A 25,379-nucleotide genomic window follows, 5' to 3' on the forward strand; every position below is an offset into this window, starting at 1 on the left:
CAGTGTGGATAACTTCACTCACCTCAACAGATTACACTATATAAGGACCTTACAAATCATGTTTTCAGTATGAATGATAGATTTGCTTGTTTATATATTTTTGTTTGCACATTTTGCTTTTTGCACATTGGTTATTTGTCGGTCTTTGTGTGTAGCTTTTCATTGATTCTATCGTATTTTTATTCTACTGTGAATGCCTACAAGAATTGAGTCTCAGGGTAGTATATGACTATATAAACTTTGATAATAAACTTACTTTGAAATTTGAACTTGTTGCACTGTGCCCACCTAAGTGATGACTGCAGCCGCATTTCCATTAGTGATGACAGCTCTAAAGTAAATAGTGGGAGGACCCAGTGGCTGTAATACCAACGTGTGTGTATATAGGTGTTAAGTTACCCTCTTGCTGGAGATGGACTTTGACGTAATTGTAACTTGGCCACATCTGAGCACCGTCCAACAGTTTCTGAAGTGCCGTGTACAGAATGTAAACATTCTGAAAATGACCCTGGTGCAGATCTAGCAACCCGATATTGTCAGCTCCTCTGGTCTTTGGGAGACTGTTCATCTGTCTTCTAGGGCTAAAGCCTGGTATACCTGTCTGCCACAGATTCCTTGCCTGCACTCTATCAGTTTGCCAGCCAGCCAGTCTGTCTGCCTACCTGGCCGTCTGGAACCATCTGTCTGCTTGTCTGGCACCCTGGCTGCCTGTCCACCTGGCACTGCACGCCCGTCTGCCTGTCTATCTAACACTGCCTAACTGTCTGGCACTGTCTCTTTATGATGTCCTGTTTAGACTGTTTATGTTAGTCTGCCTGTCTGCCACTGTCTGTCTTTGCCACCCTGTCTCCATATGCTTGTCTGTTGACACTGTCTGTCTTTGCCAGCCTGTCTGGCACTCTTTGTTTCTGCCAACCTGTCTAGCAATTCCAATGCGTCTCTGCCAGCTTGTCTGGCACTGCCACTGTCTGCCTGCTTCCTCCGCACCCAGCCTCTGTGCCGATGATCTAACGTGCAGACGCCGAGCGTCACTCGGTGTCAGAGGGCCGGTGAGTGAGCAGCTGCCTGCCTCGCGGCTCCAGTAACCCGAAACTTCCAACTCGGTAACAGCTGACCTCGGCAGCACCTCCTCTCTCCACCGTCCCACGGCCTGTCGACTTCCTCCAGCTAGCTCTCCGCCCTCACAGACAGCCGCCTCACCATGGCAAGCGGCCCGACAGTCCTCCTGCTGTGTGCCGGTGTCACCCTGTTGCTAGGGCGAGGTAAGGAGATGGGTTGCTTCTCTCTCTGTGGGTGGATACGCCCGCCGGTTCCATCATAACGGACTTGCATAATGACGCGTTGTGCAATTTTTATTTGCTATTTACAAGCCGCTTAGAAGAGAGGCATCCATCCTCAATTATAAAGCCGCTAGGAGAAATGTCAGTAGTCTTATTTTGGGTGGGGATTTAACAATAGGGTCTGGATTCGCACCGCCGCACTGCGCATGATTGTGGCTGCCTGTAAATACATTGCCCCTTTCCCTACCCTTGGAATAAAGCCCCGGCTCGGACCCACTCTGAGTTATTTGGGGGTCGGTTACTATGGTGTCCCGGTGCAGGGGCTGCGTTGTTTACAGTTCAGCTTTGCAGTGCGGGTCAGTCCCGGGCAGCCATTGAGACTGTCTTGCAACCGAAGGTGGGAGCGGAGAAGACGATGAACCTGCCACCGGCCTCTCTGTCTCTGGCCTCGGTCTGTGCAGGAACCAACACGTCCCGAACATTCTACTTAGCCCAATTAACACCATATACTTACAACATGGGTTCAAAAAAAAACATTTGCCTCTTGACATAATGGGAAAATCAGAACTAATTTAATCAGCCTTTAGATTTACAGCTGTGAATTGTGAAGCCCGAGTCTGAAAGACCTCCCTTTGCGAGTTACATGCATCACCTGAGTCCTGCTACTTTAGAATTATGATGGGATTGGCCTAATATGATTCTTAATTCTCACCTTGATGGTTGAACAAAATGTAACTTTCAAGAGGTGCCACTTAAAATAACTGGAATTATTCAGCACTTGTTAGTATGAAATGCTGTGTCATGTTAACCAGTAGTACTGTACAGAAACTGGTCCTGTGGCCCACCACCTCTATACCAACCATTTTGCTGTTTACATTAATCCTGCTTGCCTGCATTACATCTCTCTCCTATTCATGAATCTATCTAAATCTCTTTTAAATGATTGTATCTGATTTCACTATCCCCTCTGGCAATTGGTTCTAAATATATAAACCACTCAACTGTTTTTTTTAAACTTTCCCTTCAAATTCTCTGTGCTACATCTTGTATTCATTCTAAACCTATGTTCAGTTGTTCTTGGAATCCCTGATATAGGGTGTCCAATGATGGGTTGGTTGGTCTTTGGAAGAATATTGGGCTGCATACCATGTTATTGCAGTAAAGGTGGAGGTAGCGAATAAACAAAAAAAAACAAAATAACACACAAAATGCTGGAGGAACTTAGCAAGTGAGGTAGCATCTATGGAAATGAATAAACAGTTGATGTTTCAAGCAAAGAACCTTCTTCAGGACTGGAAAGGAAGGGGGAGATACCAGAATTAAAATATGGGGGTGGGGGGTGGAAGGGAAGGGGAAGGAGGCTAGCTGGAAGGTGATAGGTGAAGCCAGGTGTTTGAAAAAGATGGGCTGGAGAGGAGAGGAAGAGTAGATCATAGCAGAAAGGGAAGGAGGAGGGGACCCAGGGGAGGTGATAGGCAGACAAGAAGAGGCCAGAGTGGGGAATAGAAAAGAGGGAAGGAGAAGGGAATTTTTTTTACCACAAGGAGAAATTGATATTCATGCAATCAGATTGGAGGCTACCCAGACAGAATATAAGGTGTTGCTCCTCCACCGTGAGGGTGGCATCATCTTGGCACAAGTAGAGGCCATGGACCGAGAAGTTGGAATGGGAATGGGAATCAAAATGTTTAGCTATTGGGAAGGCTAAACCCAAACAGTCCTTCCAGGTGAGGTGACACTTCACCTGTGAGTCTGTTGGGGTCATATACTGTGTTCTGTGCTCTCGGTGTGGTCTCTTCTATATCGGTGAGACCTGACGTAGATTGAGAGTCCACTTCGCCGAGCATCTACAATCCCTCCGCCAGAACAAGCAGGATCTCCCAGAGGCCACCCATTTTAATTCCACTTCCCATTCTGATACGTCCATCCATGGCCTCCTCCACTGTTGTGATAAGGCCACACTTGGGTTGGAGGAACCACACCTTATATTCCGTTGGGTAGCCTCCAACCTAAAGGCATAAACATCAATTTCTCAAACTTCTGATAATGCCTCCACCCTCACCATTTCCCATCCCATTGTCTCTCTCATGTTATCTCCTTGCCTGCCCATCACCTCCTCCTGGTGCTCACCTTCCCCCCCCCCCCCAACTTTCTTCTTTCTGCCATGGCCTTCTGTCTCTTTCACCAATCAACTTCCTAGCTTTCCTAATCCCCCCCCTCCAAGTTTTACCTATCACCAGGCATTTCTCTCTCCCCTCCCCCCACCTTTCAAATCTACTCCTCAGCTTTTTTCTCCAGTCCTGCTGAAGGGTTTTGGCCTGAAACGTGACTATACTTTTTTCCACAGATGCTCCCTGGCCTGCTGAGTTCCTCCGGCACTTTGTGTGTGTTGCAGCCATTGGGAAGTTCGCTTTTGCATTTTTGCCAGAATAAAGTAAATATTGCACATACTCTGAAAAAGAGTACAGCATAAAGCAAACTTAATGAGGGATTGCAGGCAATGCAGCTGGCATTAGATGAGTCTCTGAACATGGTGAATAACGCATTATATTGGAAGATAATGTGCCTAGGGGAAAAGGTGGAAGAATGGAGGAATGGGATACTTGAATTTGCTCAGAATTAAGCAGACACCAAGATGAAAGTAACACATCCAAATGTGGGTTTGCACTTTCTGCAGTAGACTTTTGATATTTGTGTCTGACATTCTTTTTCATGGTTTGTGATTTCCCTTTAATTATTTATTTTATTTAGAGATACAGCACAGTAACAAGCCTTTCTGGTCCAACGAGCCAGTGTTGCTCAATTACACCATTTGACCAATTAACCCGCTTACTCATACATTTTTAGAATGTGGGAGGAAACCAGAGCCTTCTACATTCTAAAGTCAAGTCAAGTCACTTTTTATTGTCATTTCGACCATAAACTGCTGGTACAGTACACAGTAAAAACACAAAAAAAAACGTTCCTCCAGGACCCTGGTGCTACATGAAACAACACAAAACTACACTAGACTATGTGAGACAACTCAAGGCTACAACAGACTATGTAAAAACAACACAAAACTACACTAGACTACAGACCTACACAGGACTACATAAAGTGCACAAAACAGTGCAGGGCAGTACAATAATTAATTAATAATAAGTAATAGACAAGACAATAGACACAGTAGAGGACAAATTTCAATAAAATAATAATTGATGTAGATGTCAGTCTAGACTCTGGGTATTGAGGAGTCTGATGGCTTGGGGGAAGAAACTGTTGCACAGTCTGGTCGTGAGAGCCCAAATGCTTCGGTACCTTTTGCCAGATGGCAGGAGGGAGATATACAGCTTAGCAAGTTAATTTGTCACCACTGGTGGAAACCCACGCAGTTCAGGGAGAGAACGTACTACCATTATGCAGACAGTGGTGTCGCTGGTACTTTAAAGTAATGCACCAACGGCTACGCTACTATTCCTGCTTTGTATTTAAGATGTCAGCAACATCATATCTTGACATTATTTTGGCGAGGATCACAACCCTTTCCCCTACCACCTCATAATTTTGTAGTCTAGCAATCTACTGTAAATCTCCGAAAAGTCTTTGTGGGTATTTAAGGCAGAGTTTGAAAGATTCTTGATTTGTCTGGGCATGAAGGGATATGGGGGGGGTGGGGAGGAGAAGGCAGGGGGTTCAGTCTGAGAGCACAAATAGATCAGCTGTGATGAAATGGTAGAGCAGACTCAATGGGCCAAATGGCCCAATTCTGATCCTATGTCTCATGGTCATACAACATGGAAAATCTGGCATGCTCATTGGTGATGCTGGGCGACCGGATCTGACAATCTTTTGGATTTTGCTTATATTAATATCATCACGCACTTCCACTTCACCTTTATTAAATGCTACACAGTATAATGTTAAATTATTCAGTCAATCAGATATTTAAAGGGAGCATGGCAGCCAGGGCCTCAGTGAGTGGAAAAGGGTGTGGCAAACATCACTTAGTATATTGAATGCTGACCCATCAGGACTTCCCAATGATCAGACAGCAAGTAACTGGAGTTATATGCTGTATGTTGAGAATTGTGAGAACATTCTCGGTGAAGCCACTGAACATTCTCCATTTTAGCAGCAAATATTTCTTGACCTGTGGTCAATGTGTGCATTTTGATCTCCAGTGCAGTGGCATTAATTTATCATAGTAATTTTACATAAGACCATAAGACATAGGAGCAGAATTAGACCATTCAATCCATTGAGTCTGCTCTGCCACTCCATCATGGCTGATTTATTATCCCTCTTGACTGAATTCTCCTGCCTTCTCCTCATAACCTCTGACACCCTTGCTAATCAAGAACCTTTCAACCTCTGCTTTGAATACACCCTATGACTTCACTTCCACAGCCATCCATGGCAATTCTACAGATTCACCACACTCGAGCTGAAGAAATTCATCCTCTTATCTGTTCTAATGGGTTGTCCTTGTATTCTGAGGTACCTCTGGTTCTAGACTCCCCCACTATAGGAAACATCCTCTCCATGCCCATGCTCTCTAGGCTTTTCAGTATTTGATAAGTTTCAATAAGAACCTCCCTAATTCTTCTAAACTGCAGTGAGTACAGGGCCAGAGCCAGTAAACGCTCCTTGTATGTTAACCCTATCATTCCCAGAATCATTCTTGTGAACTTCCTCTGAACCCTCTCCAAAGCCAACACATCCTGTCTGAGATAAGGGATCCAAAGCTGTTCAACATTAATATCACGTTAATCACTTGGACATAAATTAATCTTTTAACAGGGTTGGCAATGTATACCATAAGATGTAAAAGACCATAAGATAAGGGAACATAATTAGGCCATTTGGCCCATCGAGTCTGCTCTGCCATTCACCAGGGCTGATCCATTTTCCCGCTTGGCCCCAATCTCCTGCCTTCTCCCCACAGCCCTTCATGCTCTGACTAATCAAGAACCTGTCAACCTCTACCTTAAATACACCCAATGACTTTGCCTCACAGCTGCCCGTGCAAAGAATTCCACAGATTCACTATTCTCTAGCTAAATAAATTCCTCCTCATCTCTTTTCTAAAAGGACACCCCTCTATTCTGAGTCTGTCTCCTCTGGTCCTAGACTCCTCCGCCATAGGAACTATACCCTCCACATCCACTCTATCAAGGCCTTTCAATATTCAAAAGGTTTCGATGAGGTCACCCCCTCATTATTCTGAATTCCAGAGAGTACACTGACAATGCAATAGGCTCTGCCCTCCACTCTGTCCTGTCCCACCTGGAAAATGGGGTCCAATATGCCAGACTGCTGTTTATAGACTTCAGTTCAGTGTTCAACACCATCGTACCCCAGAAACTAGTGGGGAAACTGTCCTCACTGGGTCTCAGCAACTTGCTCTGCAATTGGACTTGTTAACACTGAGGCCGCAGTCTGTCCAGGTGGAGACCAACGCCTCTAGTCCCATTACGCTGAGCACGGGCACTCCCCAAGGCTCTTCACACTGCTGACGCCTGACTGTGTTGCAGGATTCAGCTCAAAACATGTCATCAGGCTTGTGAATGGCACAGCAGTGATTAGCCTTATCAAGAATGATGATGAGATAGAATATAGGGAGGAAGTGGAGCAGCTGATGGAATGCTGTGAGAACAACCTAAGCCTGAAGACAAAGGAAACATGGTGCAGACAAACCTTCCCCATTTGTAAATATATGGCTCCTTCATAGACAGAGTTAGGTGCACCAATTTTCTGGGAGTTTGTGATGCCACTTTAAATGAACTGTAGACATGTATTCCAGATCCCTTTGTTCTACCTCACTCCTCAGTGCCCTACTGCTCACTGTGTAAAACATACCCTGGTTGGTCCACGCAAAGTACAACACCTCAAGCTTGTCTGCATTAAATTCCATCTGCTATTTTTCAGCCATTTTTCCAGCTGGTCCAGATCCCGCTGCAAGATTTGATAATCCTCCTCACAGTCCACTACTTCCCTAATCTTGGTGTCATCTGCAAATTTGATGATCCAGTTAGCCACATTATCATCCAGATCATCAATATAAATGACAAACAGCAATGGACCCAGCACCCATCCCTGTAGCACTCCACTAGTCACAGGCCTCCAGTCAGTGAGACAACCACCTGCTTCCACCCTCTGGCTTCTCCTACAAAGCCAGTATCTAATCCAATTTACTGCCTCATCTTGAATGTCAAGCAACTGAACCTTCTTGACCACCCTTGCATGCAGGACCTTGTCAAATGCCTTACTGAAGTCTATGTAGACAACATCCACTGTCTTGCCTTCATTAACTTTCCTTGTAACTTGCTCAAAAGATTCGATAAGATTGATTAGACATAACCTTTTGCGCGCAAAGCCATACTGACTATTCCTAATCGTTCTATCCAAACACTTACATATACTGTCCCTTAGAATACCTTCCAATGACTTTCCCACCACTGATGTCATACATGCTACCTCTTCACATTAACTGTCCATACCATTGTGTTGGCGCGTGGCCGAGTGGTTAAGGTGTTCGTCTAGTGATCTGAAGGTCGCTAGTTCGAGCCTTGGCTGAGGCTGCATGTGTGTCCTTGAGCAAGGCACTTAACCACACATTGCTCTGCGACGGCACTGGTGCCAAGCTGTATGGGTCCTTCCCTTGGACAACGTCGGTGGCAGCTTGGGCAACTGCCGGTCTTCCATAAAAAAAGCCTTGCCCAGGCTTGCGCCCTGGAAACTTTCCAATGTGCAAATCCATGATCTATTGAGACGAATGGAGGCCTATACCTACACGCATACCACAGGCTATAGGTATAAGTCCTCACAGCATTATGATAAAGATTACTATAGTTTCTTATTCTTCAGTTCAACCCTATACAGGTGGCCTACCCAGCAGTCCATGGAATTCAGAGGAGTAAACTTTTAGAGAAAACACAGATTATTGCAAGAAACATAATGTTATCATAGTAAATGATTTTAACTTTCCACATATTGACTGGGTCTCCCATACTGTAAAAGGAATAGATAGGATAAAGTTCATCAGATGTTTTCAGGAAAGTTTCCTTATTCAGTATGTAGAAGTCCCAATGACAGACTATGCGATACTTGATCTGCTCTTGGAGAATGAGACAGGGCAGGTGACAGAAGTTTGTGTAGGGGAACACTTTGCATTCAGTGATCATAACACCACCAGTTTCAAGATATTTATTGAGAAGGGAAGGTCTAGTCCTTGGGTTGAAATTCCAAATTGGAGTGATGCCAATTTGATGGTATCAGAAAGGATATGAGAAGTATAGATTGGGACAGGTGTACTTGGTAAGTGGGAGGCCTCCAAAAGTGATATTTTGAGAGTACAAAGTTTGTGTTCCTGTCAGAATAAATGTCAAGGATTACAGGTTTAGGAAACCTTGGTTTTCTAGAGATACTGAGGCAGGGACACAATTTGTCCTTTAGAACATCAGAGTGGTTATCTCTGTATGGAGGCGAATGAGATCGGAGATATCTTAAATGGATATTGTGCTCCTGTATTTACTCAGGAAATGGACAGAGTCTATAGAAGTGAGGCAAAGTAGTTGGGAGACCGTGAAGGGTATACAGATTACCTGGTGGGGGGGGGGGGGGGGGCTGGGGAGATGTTTGCTATCCTGAGACAAATTAGGGTGGGTAAATCCCTAGGGAATGACAATGCATTCCCATAGACCTTGTAGGAAGCTAGTGCTGAAATTGCAGTGGCCCTGGCCTAGATACTGTATTTAAAATGTCCTTGCCATAGGTGAGGTGCTGTTAGATTGCAGGATAGCTAATATTGTTCCATTGTTTAAGGAAGGCTGTAAAAATAAGCCAGAAAATTATAGGCCAGTGAGCCTGACGTCTATAATGAGTAAGTTATTTGAAGGTATTCTAAGGGACTGGCTATATGAGTATGTGGATAGATAGGGACCGATAAGGGTCAGTCATCATGGCTTTGTGCGTGGTAGGTCATGTTGAACCAATCTTATAGAGTTTTTTTGAGAGAGTTTGCAAGAAGATTGATGAAGGCAAAGCAGTGGCTGTTGACTAGATGGACTTTAGTAAGGTCTTTGGAAAAAGTCCCACATGGGAATTTGATCAAGAAGGTTCATTCGCTTGGCATTCAAGATGAGGTAGTAAATTGGATTGGACATTGGCTTTGTGGGAGAAGCCAGACAGTGGTAGTAGATGGTTGCCTTTCTAAATGAAGTCCTGCGACTAGTGGTGTGCTGCAGGGATCAGTGCTGGGTCCATTATTATTTGTCAATGAACAATGATCTGGATGATAATGTGGTTAACTGGATCAGCAAATTTGCAGATGATAACAAGATTGTAGTGGACAGTGAGGAAGATTATCAAAGCTTACAATGGGATCTGGGCCAGCTGGAAAAATGGGCTGAAAATGGCAGGTGAAATATAATATAGACAAATTTGCACAATGCACTGCAATCTGGGAGGACAAGCCAAGGCAGGACTTGCACAGTGAGGGGTACGGCACTAGGGAGTGCAGTAGATAAGAGGCATCTGGGAATACAGATCCCTAATTCCTTAAGAGTGGTATCACAAGTAGATAGGGTCATAAAGGATGCTTTGGACACATTGGCCGTCCTAAATCAATGTATTGAGTACAGGAGTTGGGATGTTATGTTGAAGTTGTATAAGACATTGGTGAGGCCTAATTTGGAGCATTGTGTGCAGTTTGGTGATCTCCTACAGGAAAGATATAAATAAGATTGAAAGAGTTGAAAGAGTGCAGAGACAATTTACAAGGATGTTGCCAGGATTTGAGGACCTGAATTATAGGGAAAGGTTAATTTTATTCACTGGAGCAGAGGAGAATAAGGGGGAAAATGATAGAAGTATACAAAATTATGAGGGGTATAGATAGGGTAAATGTGAGCAGGCTTTTTCCACTGAGGTTTGGTGAGATTAGAGCTTAAGGTCATGGGTTAAATGTTAAAGGTGAAATGTTTCAGGGAAATATGAGGGGGAGCTTCTTCCCTCAGAGTGTGGTTAGAGTATGGAATGAGCTGCCAGCAGAAGTGGTGGGTGTGGGTTTGATTTCATCATTTAAGAGAAATTTGGATTGGTACATGGATACGAGAGGTTTGGAGAGATATGGTGCTGGTGCTGGTCAGTGGCCTAGGCAGGTTAATATTTTAGCAAGTTCCATTTCTGTAGTGTTCTATGACTCTGTTAACTAAATTTTACACAAGTACATCGAAACATACAGTGAAGTGTGTCACTTTCATCAAATTTCATGACTTATATGAGTGATGATAAACCTGATTCTGATTTGGGTTTCTATTGCAGACTGAGAGTGGGGAGGGGGCAGAGAGAGGGGAATCATGGTTGGAAAAAGGAGAAGAGAGAGGGGAGGGAGTGGGAAGCATCATAGAGACATTCTGTAATGATCAATATTCCAATTGTATGGAATCAAATGACCTTGCCTGGTGTCTCAGGTCTGGGTGTGTCTGCACCCTGACCACCCCCACCCCACCCCTGGCACTTCTTCTTTGCCACCTGTCCACACCTGTTATGCTGCACTCCACCCTTATGATTCCCAACATCCTTTGCTCCTGCCAGATTTACAAACTCACTTTTCACTCTACGTTGACAAATACAGTATTGTGAAAAGTCTTGGGTACCTAGCTAAACATATGAGCCTAAGACTTTTGCACAGTACTGTATGTATTTGGAACATGGGAGGAAACAGTGGGACTTGGAGGAAACCCATGTGGTCATGGAGAGAATCTGCAATCTCTTGAGAGGCAGCAACAGAAAATTAAGCCCCAGTCTTACAGCTGAAACTGCAAAGTGTGACTCTAAATACCTTGCCGCCATGCCACACTCTGGATAACCATCCAGACAAGCTTTGGTACAACAAAGCCAACATGGGAAGCAGAGTCAGATCATACTGATCCCCTCCAGTCATTGCCTTTTTTGGTCATTACTTTCAACACTTCCTTCCTGATTTCCGTAACTCTTGATTCTACTCTAGTGCAAAATGTATGTCTATCTCAGCCTCGCACAGCTCCTTCAGCTCTCTGGGTAGGGAATTCACAAGTCTGGTCAAAGAAATTCTTCAATACTTAAAGGGTTCCCCATTATCATACCATGCCAAGTAGTTTGAGATTTCCTTTATCATAATAAATATTCTCATAGCATCATCCTGCTAAGCCCCTCAGAAATTTGTACATTTTAATAAGATTGCTTATCATTCTTTTCAACTTCAAGAGTATAAGCTCCACTTACTTCACTGACTGTATTCAAATAAACTTTTCATTCCATGCATTAACCTGCAGCATAAGAGCATTAAACTGTCAGTTGTAAGATTGGCATTTGCATGTTCTCCTCATGATGGCATGGGGTTTTTGCCAGGTGCTCTGGTTACCTCCCACATTCTAACGGTGTAAGGTCAGGGTTACTGAGTTGTGGGCATGCTATGTTGGTGTCAGAATCATGAGGACACTTGCAGCTTCCCAGCACAATCCTCACTCATTTGATTTGATGCAAACAACACATTTTTGATATATACTTAGTGGCCACTTTATTAGGTACCTCCTGATCCTAATGAAGTAGCCATTGAGTGTATATTCGTGGTCATCAGCTGTTGTAGCCCATCCACTTCAAGGTTCAACATGTCGTGCATTCAGAGATACTCTTCCGCACAGCACAGTTGTAATGCCTGGTTATTTGAGTTACTGTTGCCTTCCTGTCTGTTTGAGCCAGTCTGGCAATTCTCTGACCTCTCTCCTTAACAAGGCATTTTCACCCATAGCACTGTACCTCACTGGATGTTTTATTTGTTTTTGCGTAATCTTCTCAAAACTCAAGAGACTTATGTGTGAAAATCCCAGGAGATCAGCAGTTTTGGAAATACTCAAACTACCCCATCTGGTACCAACAATCATTCATTCCACAGTCAAAGTCACTTAGATCACATTTCTTCCCCATTCTGATGTTTGGTCTGAACAACAACTGAACTTCTTGGCCACATCTGCATGCTTTTATGTATTGAGTTACTGACACATGATTGGTTGATTAGATATTTGCAAGTATGAGCAGGCGTAGTTAATAAACTGGCCATTGAGTGTATGTTTTGATGTACATGCGACAAATAAATATAATTTTTAATCTTTAAAAATCTTTAAATGTCTCCAAATAAAGAGACTAAAACTGTATGCAGTGTGGCCTCACCAAATTCCTGTGTACTTAGTAACAAGGCTTTCCTGCTTTATGACTTCAAACTCTTTGTATTAAAGGCCAACATATCATTTGCTCTCATAATTATTGGGTCAACAATACTATGCAAAAGTCTTGGGCAGATATATATAGCTAAGATTTTTGTACAGTACTGTAGTAATTATTGTATGTACTGTAGTGCTGCCAAAAAAAACAAATTTCCTGACATTTGTGAGTGATAATGCCCATAGCAAGTTTCCCAAAAGCAATATGACAATGAAAAGTTCATGTTGCAGGCTGATGCTTAAGTAAACTGTAAACTTAGTGAATGCTAAATCATCTGCAGATGATAATATTGGAGACTGAGACATACAGTACTGTGCAAGATTCTTAGATATATATAGCTAGAATACCAAAGATTTTGCAGAGTACTGTATTAATTTTATGCACTGCACTGCTGCAACAAAAAAAAATCATGACTTGTGAGTGATGACAAACCTGATTCTGATTGGGTCTCTATTGTGGATTGAGAATGGGAAAGGGTTAGGGCGATGGAAGCATGGTTGGGAAAAGGAGAAGAGTGAGGGGAGTGAGCAGGATGCAACTGAGAGACATTCTGTAATGATCAATAAGCCAATTGTTTGGAATCAAATGACCTTGCCAGGTGTTTCTGGGCTGGGTGTGCCTGCACCCGTGCCAACCCCCCCACCCCAGCTCTCTTTCTCTACCACCTGCTCTCCCATGGTGTTCCACCCTCACCATTCCCAACATGTATTCCTCCCGCCAGATTTACAAGCTCCCTCCGCTCCATGTTGACAAATAAATTACTATGCAAAGGTTTTGGGGACCCTAGATATATATGTGTACCTAAGAGTTTTGCATAGTAAGGTACATACAATGAATGGAGGAATATGGACCATGTACAAGAAGAGGGGATCTAATTGAATTTGGCATTACGTTAAGCACATCATGGGCTGAAGGATTTGTTTCTGTGCTCCACTCGTCGATGTACTAATCCTTGAGATTCTATGTAGAGATTCCTAACTGAGAATATTCCACATTTCACTGCTACTTTCTAGCACAATATTCTTTCCATCTAACCACTAGAGAGTGAGGAGGTGATAGAGAGGAACTATAGGCAGGTAGTCACACTGCGGCCAGGGGGGACAGATAAGTGATGTAATAGTCAGAAGAGCAGGAGTCACAGGCCAGAGAGTACCCTGTGACTGTACCCCTTGACAATAAGTACTCCTGCTTGAGTACTGTTGGGGGGGGATGGCCTAAATGGGGGAAGCAACAGTGGCTGTGCCTCTGGCACAGAGTCTAGCCCTGTGGTTCAGAAGGGAAGGGAAAAGAAGAGGATGGCAGCAGTGATAGGGGACTCTATAGTTAGGGGGTTAAGACAGGTGATTCTGTGAATGCAGGAATGCAGGAAAGAAGCACGGATGGTAGTTTGGCTCTCAGGTACCAGGGTCCGGGATGTTTCTGATCGCATCCAAGATATCCTGAAGTGGGAAGGAGAACAGCCAGAGGTTGTGGTACATATTGGTACCAACAACATAGGCAGGGAAAGGGAGGAGGTCCTAAAAGCAGACTACAGGGAATTACAAAGGAAGTTGAGAAGCAGGACCACAAAGGTCCTGGAAGTAATCTTGGGATTAATGCCTGTGCCACGTAACAGTGAGTATAGGAATAGAGTGAAGTGGAGGATAAGTGTGTGGCTGAGGGTTTGGAGCAGGGGGCAGGGATTCAGATTTTTCCATCATTGGGACATATTCTGGGGCAGGAGTGACCTCTGCAAAAAGGTCGGGTTGCACTTGTATCCCAGGGGGACTGATATCCTGGCAGGAAGGTTTGCTAAGGCTATTGGGGAGAGTTTAAACTAGAATTGCTGGGGGGGTGGGAACCAAACTGAAAAGACAGAGGAAGAGGCAGTTGGCTCACAAATAAAGAAAGTTTGGAGACGGTGCAAAAGGGAGGATAGGCAGATGACAGAGAAGGGACGCGCTCAGACCGACAGTTTGAGATGTGTTTATTTTAATGCAAAGGGTATTATGAACAAAGTGGATGAGCTCAGAGTGTGGATCAGTACTTGGAGCTATGATGTCATGGCCATTACAGAGACTTGGATGGCTCAGGGGCAGAAATGGTTACTTCAAGTGCCAGGCTTTAGATGTTTCAGAAAGGGCAGGGAGGGAGGCAAAAGAGGTGGGGGCGTGGTACTGTTGATCAGAGATAGTGTCAAGGCTGTAGAAAAGGAGGAAGACATGGAGGGATTGTCTACAGAGTCTCTGTGGGTGGAAGTTAGAACAGGAAGGGGTCAATAACTCTATTTGGTGTTTTTTATAGACCACCCAATAGTAAAAGGGTTTTTGTGGTGGAAGATTTTAATTTTCCAAATATCAATTAGCATGTCCCTTGAGCGAAGGGTTTTGATGGGGTGGAGTTTGTTAGGTGTGTTCAAGAAGGTTTATTTACACAATATGAAGATAAGCCTACAAGAGGAGAGGCTGTACTTGATCTGGTATTGGGAAATGAACCTGGTCAGGTGTCAGATCACACAGTGGGAGAGCATTTTGGAGGTAGTGATCACAACTCTATCTCCTTTACTGTAGCATTGGAGAGGGATAGGAACAGATAAGTTAGGAAAGCATTTAATTAGATTAAAGAGAATGCAGGAACTTGAAAGCATAAATTGGAAACAGATGTTCTCAGGGAAATGTATGGAAGAAATGTGGCAAATGTTCAGGGGATATTTCCATGGAGTTCTACCTAAGTACGTTCCAATGAGATAGGGAGAGGATGGTAGGGTACAGGAACTGTGGTGTACAAAAGCTGTCGTAAACCTAGTCGAGAAGAAAAGAAGAGCTTACGAAAACTTCAAAAAGCTAGGTAATGATAGAGAGTTTGAAGATTATAAGGCTAACAGGAGGAGCGCAAGACAGAAATTAGGAGAGCCAGAAGGGGCCATGAGAAGGCCTTGGCGGACAGCATTAAGGAAAACCCCAAGGCATTCTACAAGTACGTGAAGAGCAAGAGGATAAGACGTGAGAGAATAGGACCCATCAAGGGTGACAGTGGAAAACTGTGTATGGAAACAGAGGAGATAGCGGAGGTACTTAATGAGTACTTTGCTTCAGTATTCACTACGGAAAAGGTTCTTGGTGTTTGCAGGGATGACTTACAGCGGACTGAAAAGCTTGAGCATGTAGATATTAAGAAAGAGGATGTGCTGGAGCTTTTGAAAAGCATCAAGTTGGATAAGTCACCGGGACCAGACGAGATGTACCCCAGGCTACTGTGGGAGGTGAGGGAGGAGATTGCTGGCAATGATCTTTGCATCATCATTGGGGATGGGGGAGGCTCTGGAGGATTGTGGATGTTGTTCCACTGTTCAAGAAAGGGGGTAGAGATAGCCCAGGAAATTATAGACCAGTGAGTCTTACTTCAGGTTGATGGAGAAGATCCTGAGAGGCAGGATTTATGAACATTTGGAGAGGCATAAGATGATTAGGAATAGTCAGCATGGCTTTGTAAAAGGCAGGTCGTGCCTTATGAGCCTGATTGAATTTTCTGAGGATGTGACTAAACACATTGATGATGGTGGAGCAGTAGGTGTAGTGTATATGGATTTCAGCAAGGCATTTGCTAAGGTACCCCATGCAAGGCTTATAAAGATAGTAAGGAGGCATGGGATTCAAGGGGAAATTGGTTTGTGGATCCAGTACTGGCTTGCCCACAGAAGGCAAAGAGTAGTTGGTAGATATATTCTGCATGGAGATCGGTCACCAGTGGAGTGCCTCAGGGATCTGTTCTGGGACCCTTACTCTTCATGATTTTTATAAATGACCTGGATGAGGAAGTGGAGGGATGGGTTAGCAAGTTTGCTGATGACACAAAGGTTGGAGGTGTTGTGGATAGTGTGGAGGGCTGTCAAAGGTTACAGCGGGACATCGATAGGATGCAAAACTGGGCTGAGAAGTGGCAGATGGAGTTCAACCCAGAGTAGTGTGAGGTGGTTCATTCTCGTAGGTCCGATATGATGGCAGAATGTAGTATTAATGGTAAGACTCTTGGCAGTGTGGAGGATCAGAGGGGTCTTGGGGTCCGAGTCCAGATGGACTTCGCAGATGGACTCTGTGGTTAAAAAAAGCATACGGTGCATTGGCCTTCATCAATCGTGGGATTGAGTTTAGAGGTAATGTTGCAGCTATATGGGATCCTGGTCAGACCTCACTTTTAGTACTGTGCTCAGTTCTGGTTGCCACACTATAGGAAGGATGTGGAAACCATAGAAAGGGTGCAAAGGAGATTTACAAGGATGTTGCCTGGATTGGGGAGCGTGCCTTATGAGAATAGGTTGAGTGAATGCAGCCTTTTATCCTTGGAGTAACGGAGGATGAGAGGTGACCTGATTGAGGTGTACAAGATGATGAGAGACATTGATCGTGTGGATAGTCAGAGGCTTTCCCAGGGCTGAAATGGCTAGCACAAGAGGGCACAGTTTTAAGATGTTTGGAATCAGGTACAGAGGAGATATCAGGGGTAAGTTTTTTTACGCAGGGAGTGGTGAGTGTGTGGAATGGGCAGGTGGTGTAGGCGGTTACGATAGGGTCTTTTCAGAGACTCCTGGACAGGTATATTGAGATCAGAAAAATAGAGGGCTATGGGTTACCCGAGGTAATTTGTAAGATAAGGACATGTTCGGCACAGCTTTGTGGACCAAAGGCCTGTATTCTGCTGCAGGTTTTCTCTATTTCTGTGTTTCTATTGCAGCACTTATGAGAAGTTTGGATAACTAAATGGATGGGAAGTATGTGGAGGACTATGGTCCAGCTGCAGATCAATATAATTAGGCAGAATAACATTTTGTTATGAACTAGATGGGCCAAAGGGCTTGTTTCAGTCTGTAGTGCTCAGTGACTAATCTACATATTACCCTCAATAGCATAATGTAATGTGTTATGGACCAACATTCACATGGATTCTTATCAAATGTCTTTTAAGTGGAAGGAAAAATGAAAGAACAGATTATTACTTAAATGGTAAAAGATTGCAGCATTCGGCTGTGCCGAGGGACTTGAGAGTGCTTGTGCATGAATCGCAATTTGTTGGTTTGCAGGTGCAGCAGGCTATCATGAAGACAAATGGAATGTTGGCCTTCATTGCTAAAGGCATTGAACTTAAGGGCAGGGAGGTTGTTCTGCAACTGTACAGGATACTGGTAAGGCTGCAGTTCTGGTCTCCTTACTTGAGGAAGGATATACTGGCTTTGGAGGTGGTGCAGAGGAGGTTCACCAGGTTGATTCCAGAGATGAGGGGGTTAGACTATGAGGAGAGATTGAGTCACCTGGGACTGTACTCACTGTAATTCAGAAGAATGAGAGGAGATCTTATAGAAACATACAGAATTATGAAAAGGATTGATAAGATAGAGGCAGGAAAGTTGTGTCCACTGATAGGTGAAACTAGAACTAGGGGGCATAGCCTGAAAATTCAGGGGAGTAGATTCAGAATAGAAATGAGGAGGAACTGCTTTTCCCAGAGAGTGGTGAATCTGTGGAATTCTCTATCTAATGAAACATTGAAGACTACCTGATTAAATATATTTAAGACAAGGTTGGATAGATTTTTGACGTACAAAAAAGCTGGATGAACTCAGCAGGTCGGGCAGCATCTGTTGAAAGAAGCAGTCAACGTTTCGGGTCGAAACCCTTCGGCAGGACTGAAGAAGGAGGGGCAGGGGCCCTATAAAGGTGGAGGGAGGGTGGAAAACCAATCAGAGGAAAGATCAAGGGGTGGGGGAGGGGAAGCAGGGAGGGGATAGGCAGGGGAGGTGAAGAAGGAATCTAACGGGAAACAACTATGGGTTGTAGAAGAAGGCAGAGTCATGAGAGGTGATAGGCAGCTAGAAGAGGAGACAGAGTGAAGGTGGGATGGGGAAGGGAGAGGGAGAGGCAGGGAATTACCGGAAGTTGGAGAATTCGATGTTCATACCAAGGGGCTGGAGACTACCCAGATGGTATATGAGATGTTGTTCCTCCAACCAAAATTTGGCCTCTTCATGGCAGTAGAGGAGGCCATGTATGGACATATCCGAATGGGAATGAGAGGGAGAGTTGAAGTGAGTGGCAACCGGGAGATCCTGTCTGTTGTGTAGGTGCTCAACGAAGTGGTCACCCAATCTGCATCGGGTCCCACTGATGTAGAGGAGGCCGCACCGGGAGCACCGGATGCAATAGATTACCCCAACAGACTCACAAGTGAAGTGTTGCCTCACCTAGAAGGACTGTTTGGGGCCCTGAATGGTGGTAAGAGATGAGGTGTAGGGACAGGTGTAGCACTTACACTTGCAGAGTTAAGTGCCAGCTGGGAGATCTGTGGGGAGGGACGTGTGGACCAGGCAGTTGTGGAGGGAATGATCCTTGCAAAAAGCAGAGAGGGGTAGAGAGAGAAAGACGTCCTTAGTGGTGGGGTCCTGTTGAAGGTGGCAGAAGTTGCGGAGCACGTACGCTCCATCCGCCACAACAGACAGGTTCTCGCGGTTGCCACTCACTTCAACTCTCCCTCTCATTCCCATTCGGATATGTCCATACACGGCCTCCTCTGCTGCCATGATGAGGCCAAACTTCGGTTGGAGGAACAACATCTCATATACTGGGTAGTCTCCAGCCCCTTGGTATGAACATCAAATTCTCCAACTTCCAGTAATTCCCTGCCTCTCCCTCTCCCTTCCCCATCCCACCTTCACTCTGTCTCCTCTTCTAGCTGCCTATCACCTCTCATGACTCTGCCTTCTTCTACAACCCATAGTTGTTTCCCGTTAGATTCCTTCTTCACCTCTCCTGCCTATCCCCTCCCTGCTTCCCCTCCCCCATCCCTTGATCTTTCCTCTGATTGGTTTTCCACCCTGTCCCCACTTTCTTTATAGGCCCCCTGCCCCCTGCTTCTTTAGTCCTGCCGAAGGGTTTCAGCCTATCACCTCCCAGCTTCTCACTTCATCTTTCCCCGATAGGTTTCACCTATCATCTGCCAGATTGTACTCCTTCCCCTCCCCCCACTTTCTTCCTTCTCCAGCCCTGATGAAAGATTTCAGCCCAAAACTTTGTTTAATCCCCCCCATAGAAATTGCTCCAGCATTTTGTGTGTGGTGCTTTCACCCTGTCGTGACCTTGTACCTGCTCACCCCTCAGTCTTTTATGTTCCAGGGAATGAAGCCCTTGTTTACACTACCTCTCCTTGTAATTTAGTCCCAATGTCCAGGTAATATCCTGATAATCTATTTTTATTTATTTATTGAGGAACAGCACAGATTAGACCTTTCCGGCCAGCAACCCCTGATCTAACCCTAGCCCAGTCACAATTTACAATGACCAATTAACCAACCAGCCACTACATCTCTGGAGTGTGGAAAGAAACCCATGGGGAGAACGTACAAACTCCTTACAGACAGCAACGGGAATTGAACCCGGGTTGCTGTCACTGTAAAGCGTTGTGCTAACCACTACACTACCAAGCCACCTTGATAGTTAATCCTGAACAGAATTATCCTGATTACAAAGAGGCAGAGGCACCTAATTATTCCGGTCAAACAAATTCCAAGCACTAAATGAGGAAATAAAGTTAAGTTTGATTCAAGGTTAAAATATTCATCCAGATAGATGGGAAATGTCTTTCTGTGGCATTTGCTGAGTAGTTTGGAAGGAGCTTTAATTTCCTGACAAATGTTAACTTGTTGCCATCACTTCCAGAATCTCTAATCTAGGTTTGAGCATCAATTTTGGAATTAACTTATATAGTCTGAGGGTCCTGAAGTTCTATTTAAAGATTTTCTTTCAATCTCAAGTCCCAGTAGGATGTTGGTGAGATTGCACCTGGACGATTGTGTGCAGTTCTGGTCTCCATGGTATTGAATCATTGTTGATAGAGCGAAGGAACTGCAAGAGTAAAAAGAACCTAATGGGAGTTGTATACAGACCTCCAAACAGCAGTAAGGATGTAGTCTACAAATTACAATGTAAGAGAGAAAATGTGTGCCAAAAAGGCAATGTTACATTAGTCATGGGGGACTTCAAAATGCAGGTAGATTGGGAAAATCAAGTTGGTGCTGGATTCCAGGAGGGGCAATTTCTCGAGTGCCTACAAGATGGCTTTTTAGAGCAGTTTGTGGTTGAGCCCACTACGGGAACTGCTATTCTGGATTGGGTGTTGTGCAATGAACCAGAATTGTTAAGAGGACTGAAGGCAAAAGAACCCTTATGGGCAAGTGATCATTATATGATTGAATTCACCCTGAAGTTTGAGAAGGGAAAGCTAATGTCAGATGGATCAATATAACAGTGGAGTAAAGGGAATTACAGAGGCATAAAAGAGGAGATGGCCAAAATTGATTGGAAAAGAACACTGGCAGGGATGACGGCAGAGCATCAACAACTGCAATTTCTATAAGCAATTAGGAAGGTACAGGTTATATACATTACTAACAGGAAGTAGCATTCTAAAGGCAAGATGACACAACGCTGACTAAAAAGAGAAGTCAAGACTAACATAAAAGCCAAAGAGAGGGCATATAATAGAGCAAAAAATAATGGGAAATTAGAGGATTGAGAAGCTTTTAAAAGGCAAGAGAAGGCAACTAAAAAGTCATTAAGGAAAGATTGAATACGGAAGTAAACTAGCCAGTAATACTAAAGTAGATACCAAAAGTTTCTTCAGGTACATAAAGTGTAAAACATAGGCTGGAGTGGATATTGGATCACTGAAAATGATGCTGGAGAGGTAGTAAAGGTGGACAAGGAAATGACGGATGAAATGAATAAGTATTTTGCATCAGTCTTCACTGTGGAAAACACTAGTAGTATGGTGGAAATTCCAAGTGTCAAGGGTCAGGAAGTGTGTCAAGTTACCATTACTGGACAGAAGGTCCTTGGAAAACTGAAAGGTCTGAAGGTAAATAAGTCACCTATGCATCCCAGGGTTCTGAAGGAGGTGGCTGAAGAGATTGTGGAGTCTTTAATAATGATCTTTCAAGAATCACTAGACTCTGGAATGGTTCTGGAAGACTGGAAAATTGCAAATGTCACACCACACTTCAAGAAGGGAGAGAGGCAGAAGAAAGGGAACTGTAGGTCAGTTAGTTTGACCTCAGTGGTCGGGATGATGCTGGAATCGATTATTAAGGATGAGGTCTCAGTGTACTTGGAGACACATGATAAAATAGGTGTAGGTAGCATGGTTTCCCTTGTCTGACAAATCTGTTAGAATTCTTTGAAGAAATAACAAGCAGGATAGACAAAGGAGAATCGGTTGATGTTTTGTACTTGGATTTTCAGAAGGCCTTTGACAAGGTGCCTTTCCTGGTTGGCTGCTGGTGACTAGTGGTGTTCCACAGGGGTCAGTATTGGGACCAATTCTTTTTATGTTGAATGTCAATGATTTAGATGATGGAATTGATTGCTTTGTTGCAAAGTTTGCAGATGATAGAAGATAGGTGGAGGGACAGGTAGTTTTGAGGAAGTAGAAAGACTACAGAAGGACTTGGACAGATTAGGAGAATGGGCAAAGAAATGGCCGATGGAATACAGTGTCAGGAACTGTATGGTCATGCACTTGGTAGAAGAGATGAAAGGACTGGTCAGTTTCTAAATGGAGAGAAAATACAAAAAACTGAGATGCAAAGGAATTGGGAGTCCTTGTTCAGGATTCCACAAGGGTTAATTTGCAGGTTGAGTCTGTGGTGAGGAGGAAAATGCGATGGTAGCATTCATTTTGAGAGGACTAGAATGTAAAAGCAAAGATGTAATGTTGAGGCTTTATAAAACTCTAGCAAAACCTCACTTGAGTATTGTGAGCAGTTTTAGGCCCCTTACCTTAGAAAGGATGTGCTGAAACTGGAGAGAGTTCAAAGGAGGTTCAGGAAAATGATTCTGGGATTGAAAGGCTTGTTATATGAAGAGTATTTGATGGCTCTAGGCCTGCATTCACTAGAATTCAGAAGAATGAGGGATGACTTCATTGAAACCTACCGAATGGTGAAGGGCCTTGATAGATGTGGATGTGGAGAGGATGTTTCCTATGATAGGAGAGTCTCAGACCAGAGGACACAGCCTCAAAATAGAGGGCCATCATTTTAAAACAGAGATGAGGAGAAATTACTTTTGCAAGAGAGTGGTGAATCTGTGGAATTCTTTGCCACAGGCAGCTGTGGAGGCCAAGTCTTTGTGTTATATTTAAGACAGAGATTGATAGATTGTTGATAGGTCACGGCATGAAGGGATATCGGGTAAAGGGGTTATGTTTTGATTGGGGTTGAGTGGAAAATTGGATCGGCCATGATGAAATGGCGGAGCAGATTTGATGGGCCTAATGGCCTAATTCTGCTCCTATATCTTATGGTTTCATGGTCTTACACTATACATGACCACAAGATGTAGGACCAGAATTAGGCCATTTGGCCCATCAAGTCTGCTCTGACATTCCATCATGGCTGATTTACTATCCCTCTCAACCCCATTCTCCTGCCTTCCCCTCAGAACCTTTGACACCAAGAGGCCATCAATCTCTGCTTTAAATATACTCAATGACTTGGCTTCCCTACAGCCATTCATGGCATGAATTCCACACATACAGCATCCCTGGGTAAAGAAATTTCTTCTCATTTCTGCCTAAGTGGACGTCCCTCTATTCTGAGGCTATGTACTCTGGTCCTAGACTCACCCACTACAGGAAACAGACTTGTTACATCCACTCTCTCTAGGCCTTTCAATATTCAATAGGTTTCAGTGAGATCTCCCCTCATCCAGTGAGTACAGATCCAGAGCCTCCAAATGGTCTTTATATGTTAACCCTTTCATTCCTGGAGTCATTCTCATGAATCTTCTCTGGACCATCTTCAATGTCAGGGCATCTTTCCTTAGATAAGGGGCTCAAGACTGCTCATAATATACCAAGTACACTGATCAGTGTTCAAAATCACATACTTGCTCTTGTATTTCATTCCTCTAAAGATGAATGCTGACATTGCATTTGCCTTCATTACAACTGATGCAACCTGCAATGGGCTCTTATTTTGCTAAGTACCTTAATGTGTGGCACCTTGTCAAAGGCCTTCTGAAAATCTGAATAAACAACCTCCACTGACTCTCCTTTGTCTATCCTGTTTGTTATTTCCTCAGCAATTCCAACAGATTTGTTAGGCAAAATTTCCCCTGAAGAATATTGTTTAAGCTAAAGATGGTGCAGAAAAGATTCATAAGGATGTTTCCAGAACTAAAATGGTTGAATTATGACAGACTGCTTTCCTGGAATGAAGAATGCAGAAGGATGACCTTAAAGAAGCTTATAAAATCATGAGGGGCAGACACAAGGTTTTGTCAAGAATTCATCTGTCACTGCAATAACGATATTCAGAGTGAGAAAAACCAAATTCTGTTTTGAATAGTTGAACCTTTATTTTCTCGATGATGGCCTCTGTTTCTAGATACTCTCATGAGAGGAAACACATAGCTCGCTTTTTCATTTTATCATTTCCTCAACTTTGAGAGGTTGTCACGGATCGAGCCAACTGCAGCCTAAGCAAGATTGATAGGCACTACAATTTGCCTATCACCACAGCAGGTCCTTAGCGGATGAAATTTCGCTGGCTCTCCACTCAGCCTTGGATCACCTGGACAAGAGCAACAAGCTCCAAAACCTAGGCCTCTGTACCTCCCCCTGCAACCTGATGCTTGACTTCCTAACCGGAATACTATATATGTGTGGATTGGAAGTAGCATCTTCACCTTGTTGACAATCAACACTGGTACACCTCAAGGATGTATGCGTAGCCCCACTGCTCTATTCTCTGTACACCCATTATTCCATGAACGGCAAGGCACAGCTCAAATGCTACCTACAAATTTGCCAATGACGTAACTGCAGTTGTAAGAATTTCAGACGGTGATGAAGAGGGAGGCAGGAGTAAGACAGAGCAGCTGGTTGAGTGGTGTTGCAGCAACAACCTTGCACTGAATGTCAGTAAGACCAATGAATAAATTGAGCAATTTCAGGTTCTGGGGAGTAAACATCTGCGAGGATCTATCCTAGGCCCAACCTGTTAAAACAGTTGCAAAGAAGATACAACAGTGGCTATACTTCATTAGGAGTTTGAGGAGATTGGGTATGGCTCCAAAGACATGAGCAAATTTCTAGATAGGTACCGTGGAGAGCATTCTTCCTTCCGCCGTCATATTTCTGAATGTTCAATGAACCTGTGAACACTATCTCAGTATTTTTATTCCTCTCTTCTTGCACAACATTTATTTTTTTTTATTCACAGTGCCTATAAAAAGTATTCGCCCTCCTTGGATGTCTTCGTGAAGTTTTAACAGAATCAGAACGAACCAGTTGAAGGTGCTAGTGACAATTTTGATTAACCCCATTAGCTGTGGAGCTTCCAAAAAGATAATTAGGTATTTGGGATTGAAGTCCGATGGGGAGACAGGGCAGGTGCTGTGAGACCCAGTTTGGATGGTGGAGCATGGGGGAGAGGGAACAGTTTGACCTCAGTATGGCTTCAGGACTTGGATGATGAGGTGGCACAGTAGCGTAGTGGTTGATAGTCCAGGTGATCCGGGTTTGCTTCCTGCCACGTCTGGAAGGAGATTGTACATTCTTCCCATGACCACATAGGTTGCCTCTGGGTGCTCCAGTTTCCAAAGAGGTACAGGTTAGGGTGAGAGAGCTGTGGGCATGTTAGGGCACCGGAAAACTGACTCTTGCAGACTGTCCCCAGCAAAATCCTTAGCTTGTGTTGGTCATTAACACAAATGACACATTTCACTGTATGTTTTGATGTACATGTGACAAATAAAGCTAATATTATGTTAATGTTATGTTCATTTATCAGAGGATTGTTGGGGGAGAAAGAGTGCAGAGTTTGAT

General features: G+C 44.0%; 1 protein-coding gene across 7 annotated transcripts in view; it reads left to right on the top strand.

Moving 5' to 3' along the window:
• The first annotated feature begins 956 nt into the window (after nucleotides 1-956).
• cd99l2 (CD99 molecule-like 2) overlaps nucleotides 957-25,379 on the top strand; it is a 244,306-nt gene continuing 219,883 nt past the window's right edge. For 3 of the 7 annotated variants that reach the window (XM_059976737.1, XM_059976742.1, XM_059976740.1), the window contains exon 1: nucleotides 966-1,262. In XM_059976737.1, the coding sequence (XP_059832720.1) occupies nucleotides 1,202-1,262 (61 nt within the window). In that variant the 5' untranslated portion in view covers nucleotides 966-1,201. Of the gene's footprint in view, nucleotides 1,263-25,379 lie in introns of all 7 variants that reach the window. The other 4 variants (XM_059976743.1, XM_059976738.1, XM_059976741.1 and 1 more) reach the window with 4 other exon arrangements.

Source organism: Hypanus sabinus, chromosome 8 (assembly GCF_030144855.1).
Source record: "Hypanus sabinus isolate sHypSab1 chromosome 8, sHypSab1.hap1, whole genome shotgun sequence".
NCBI lineage: Eukaryota > Metazoa > Chordata > Chondrichthyes > Myliobatiformes > Dasyatidae > Hypanus > Hypanus sabinus.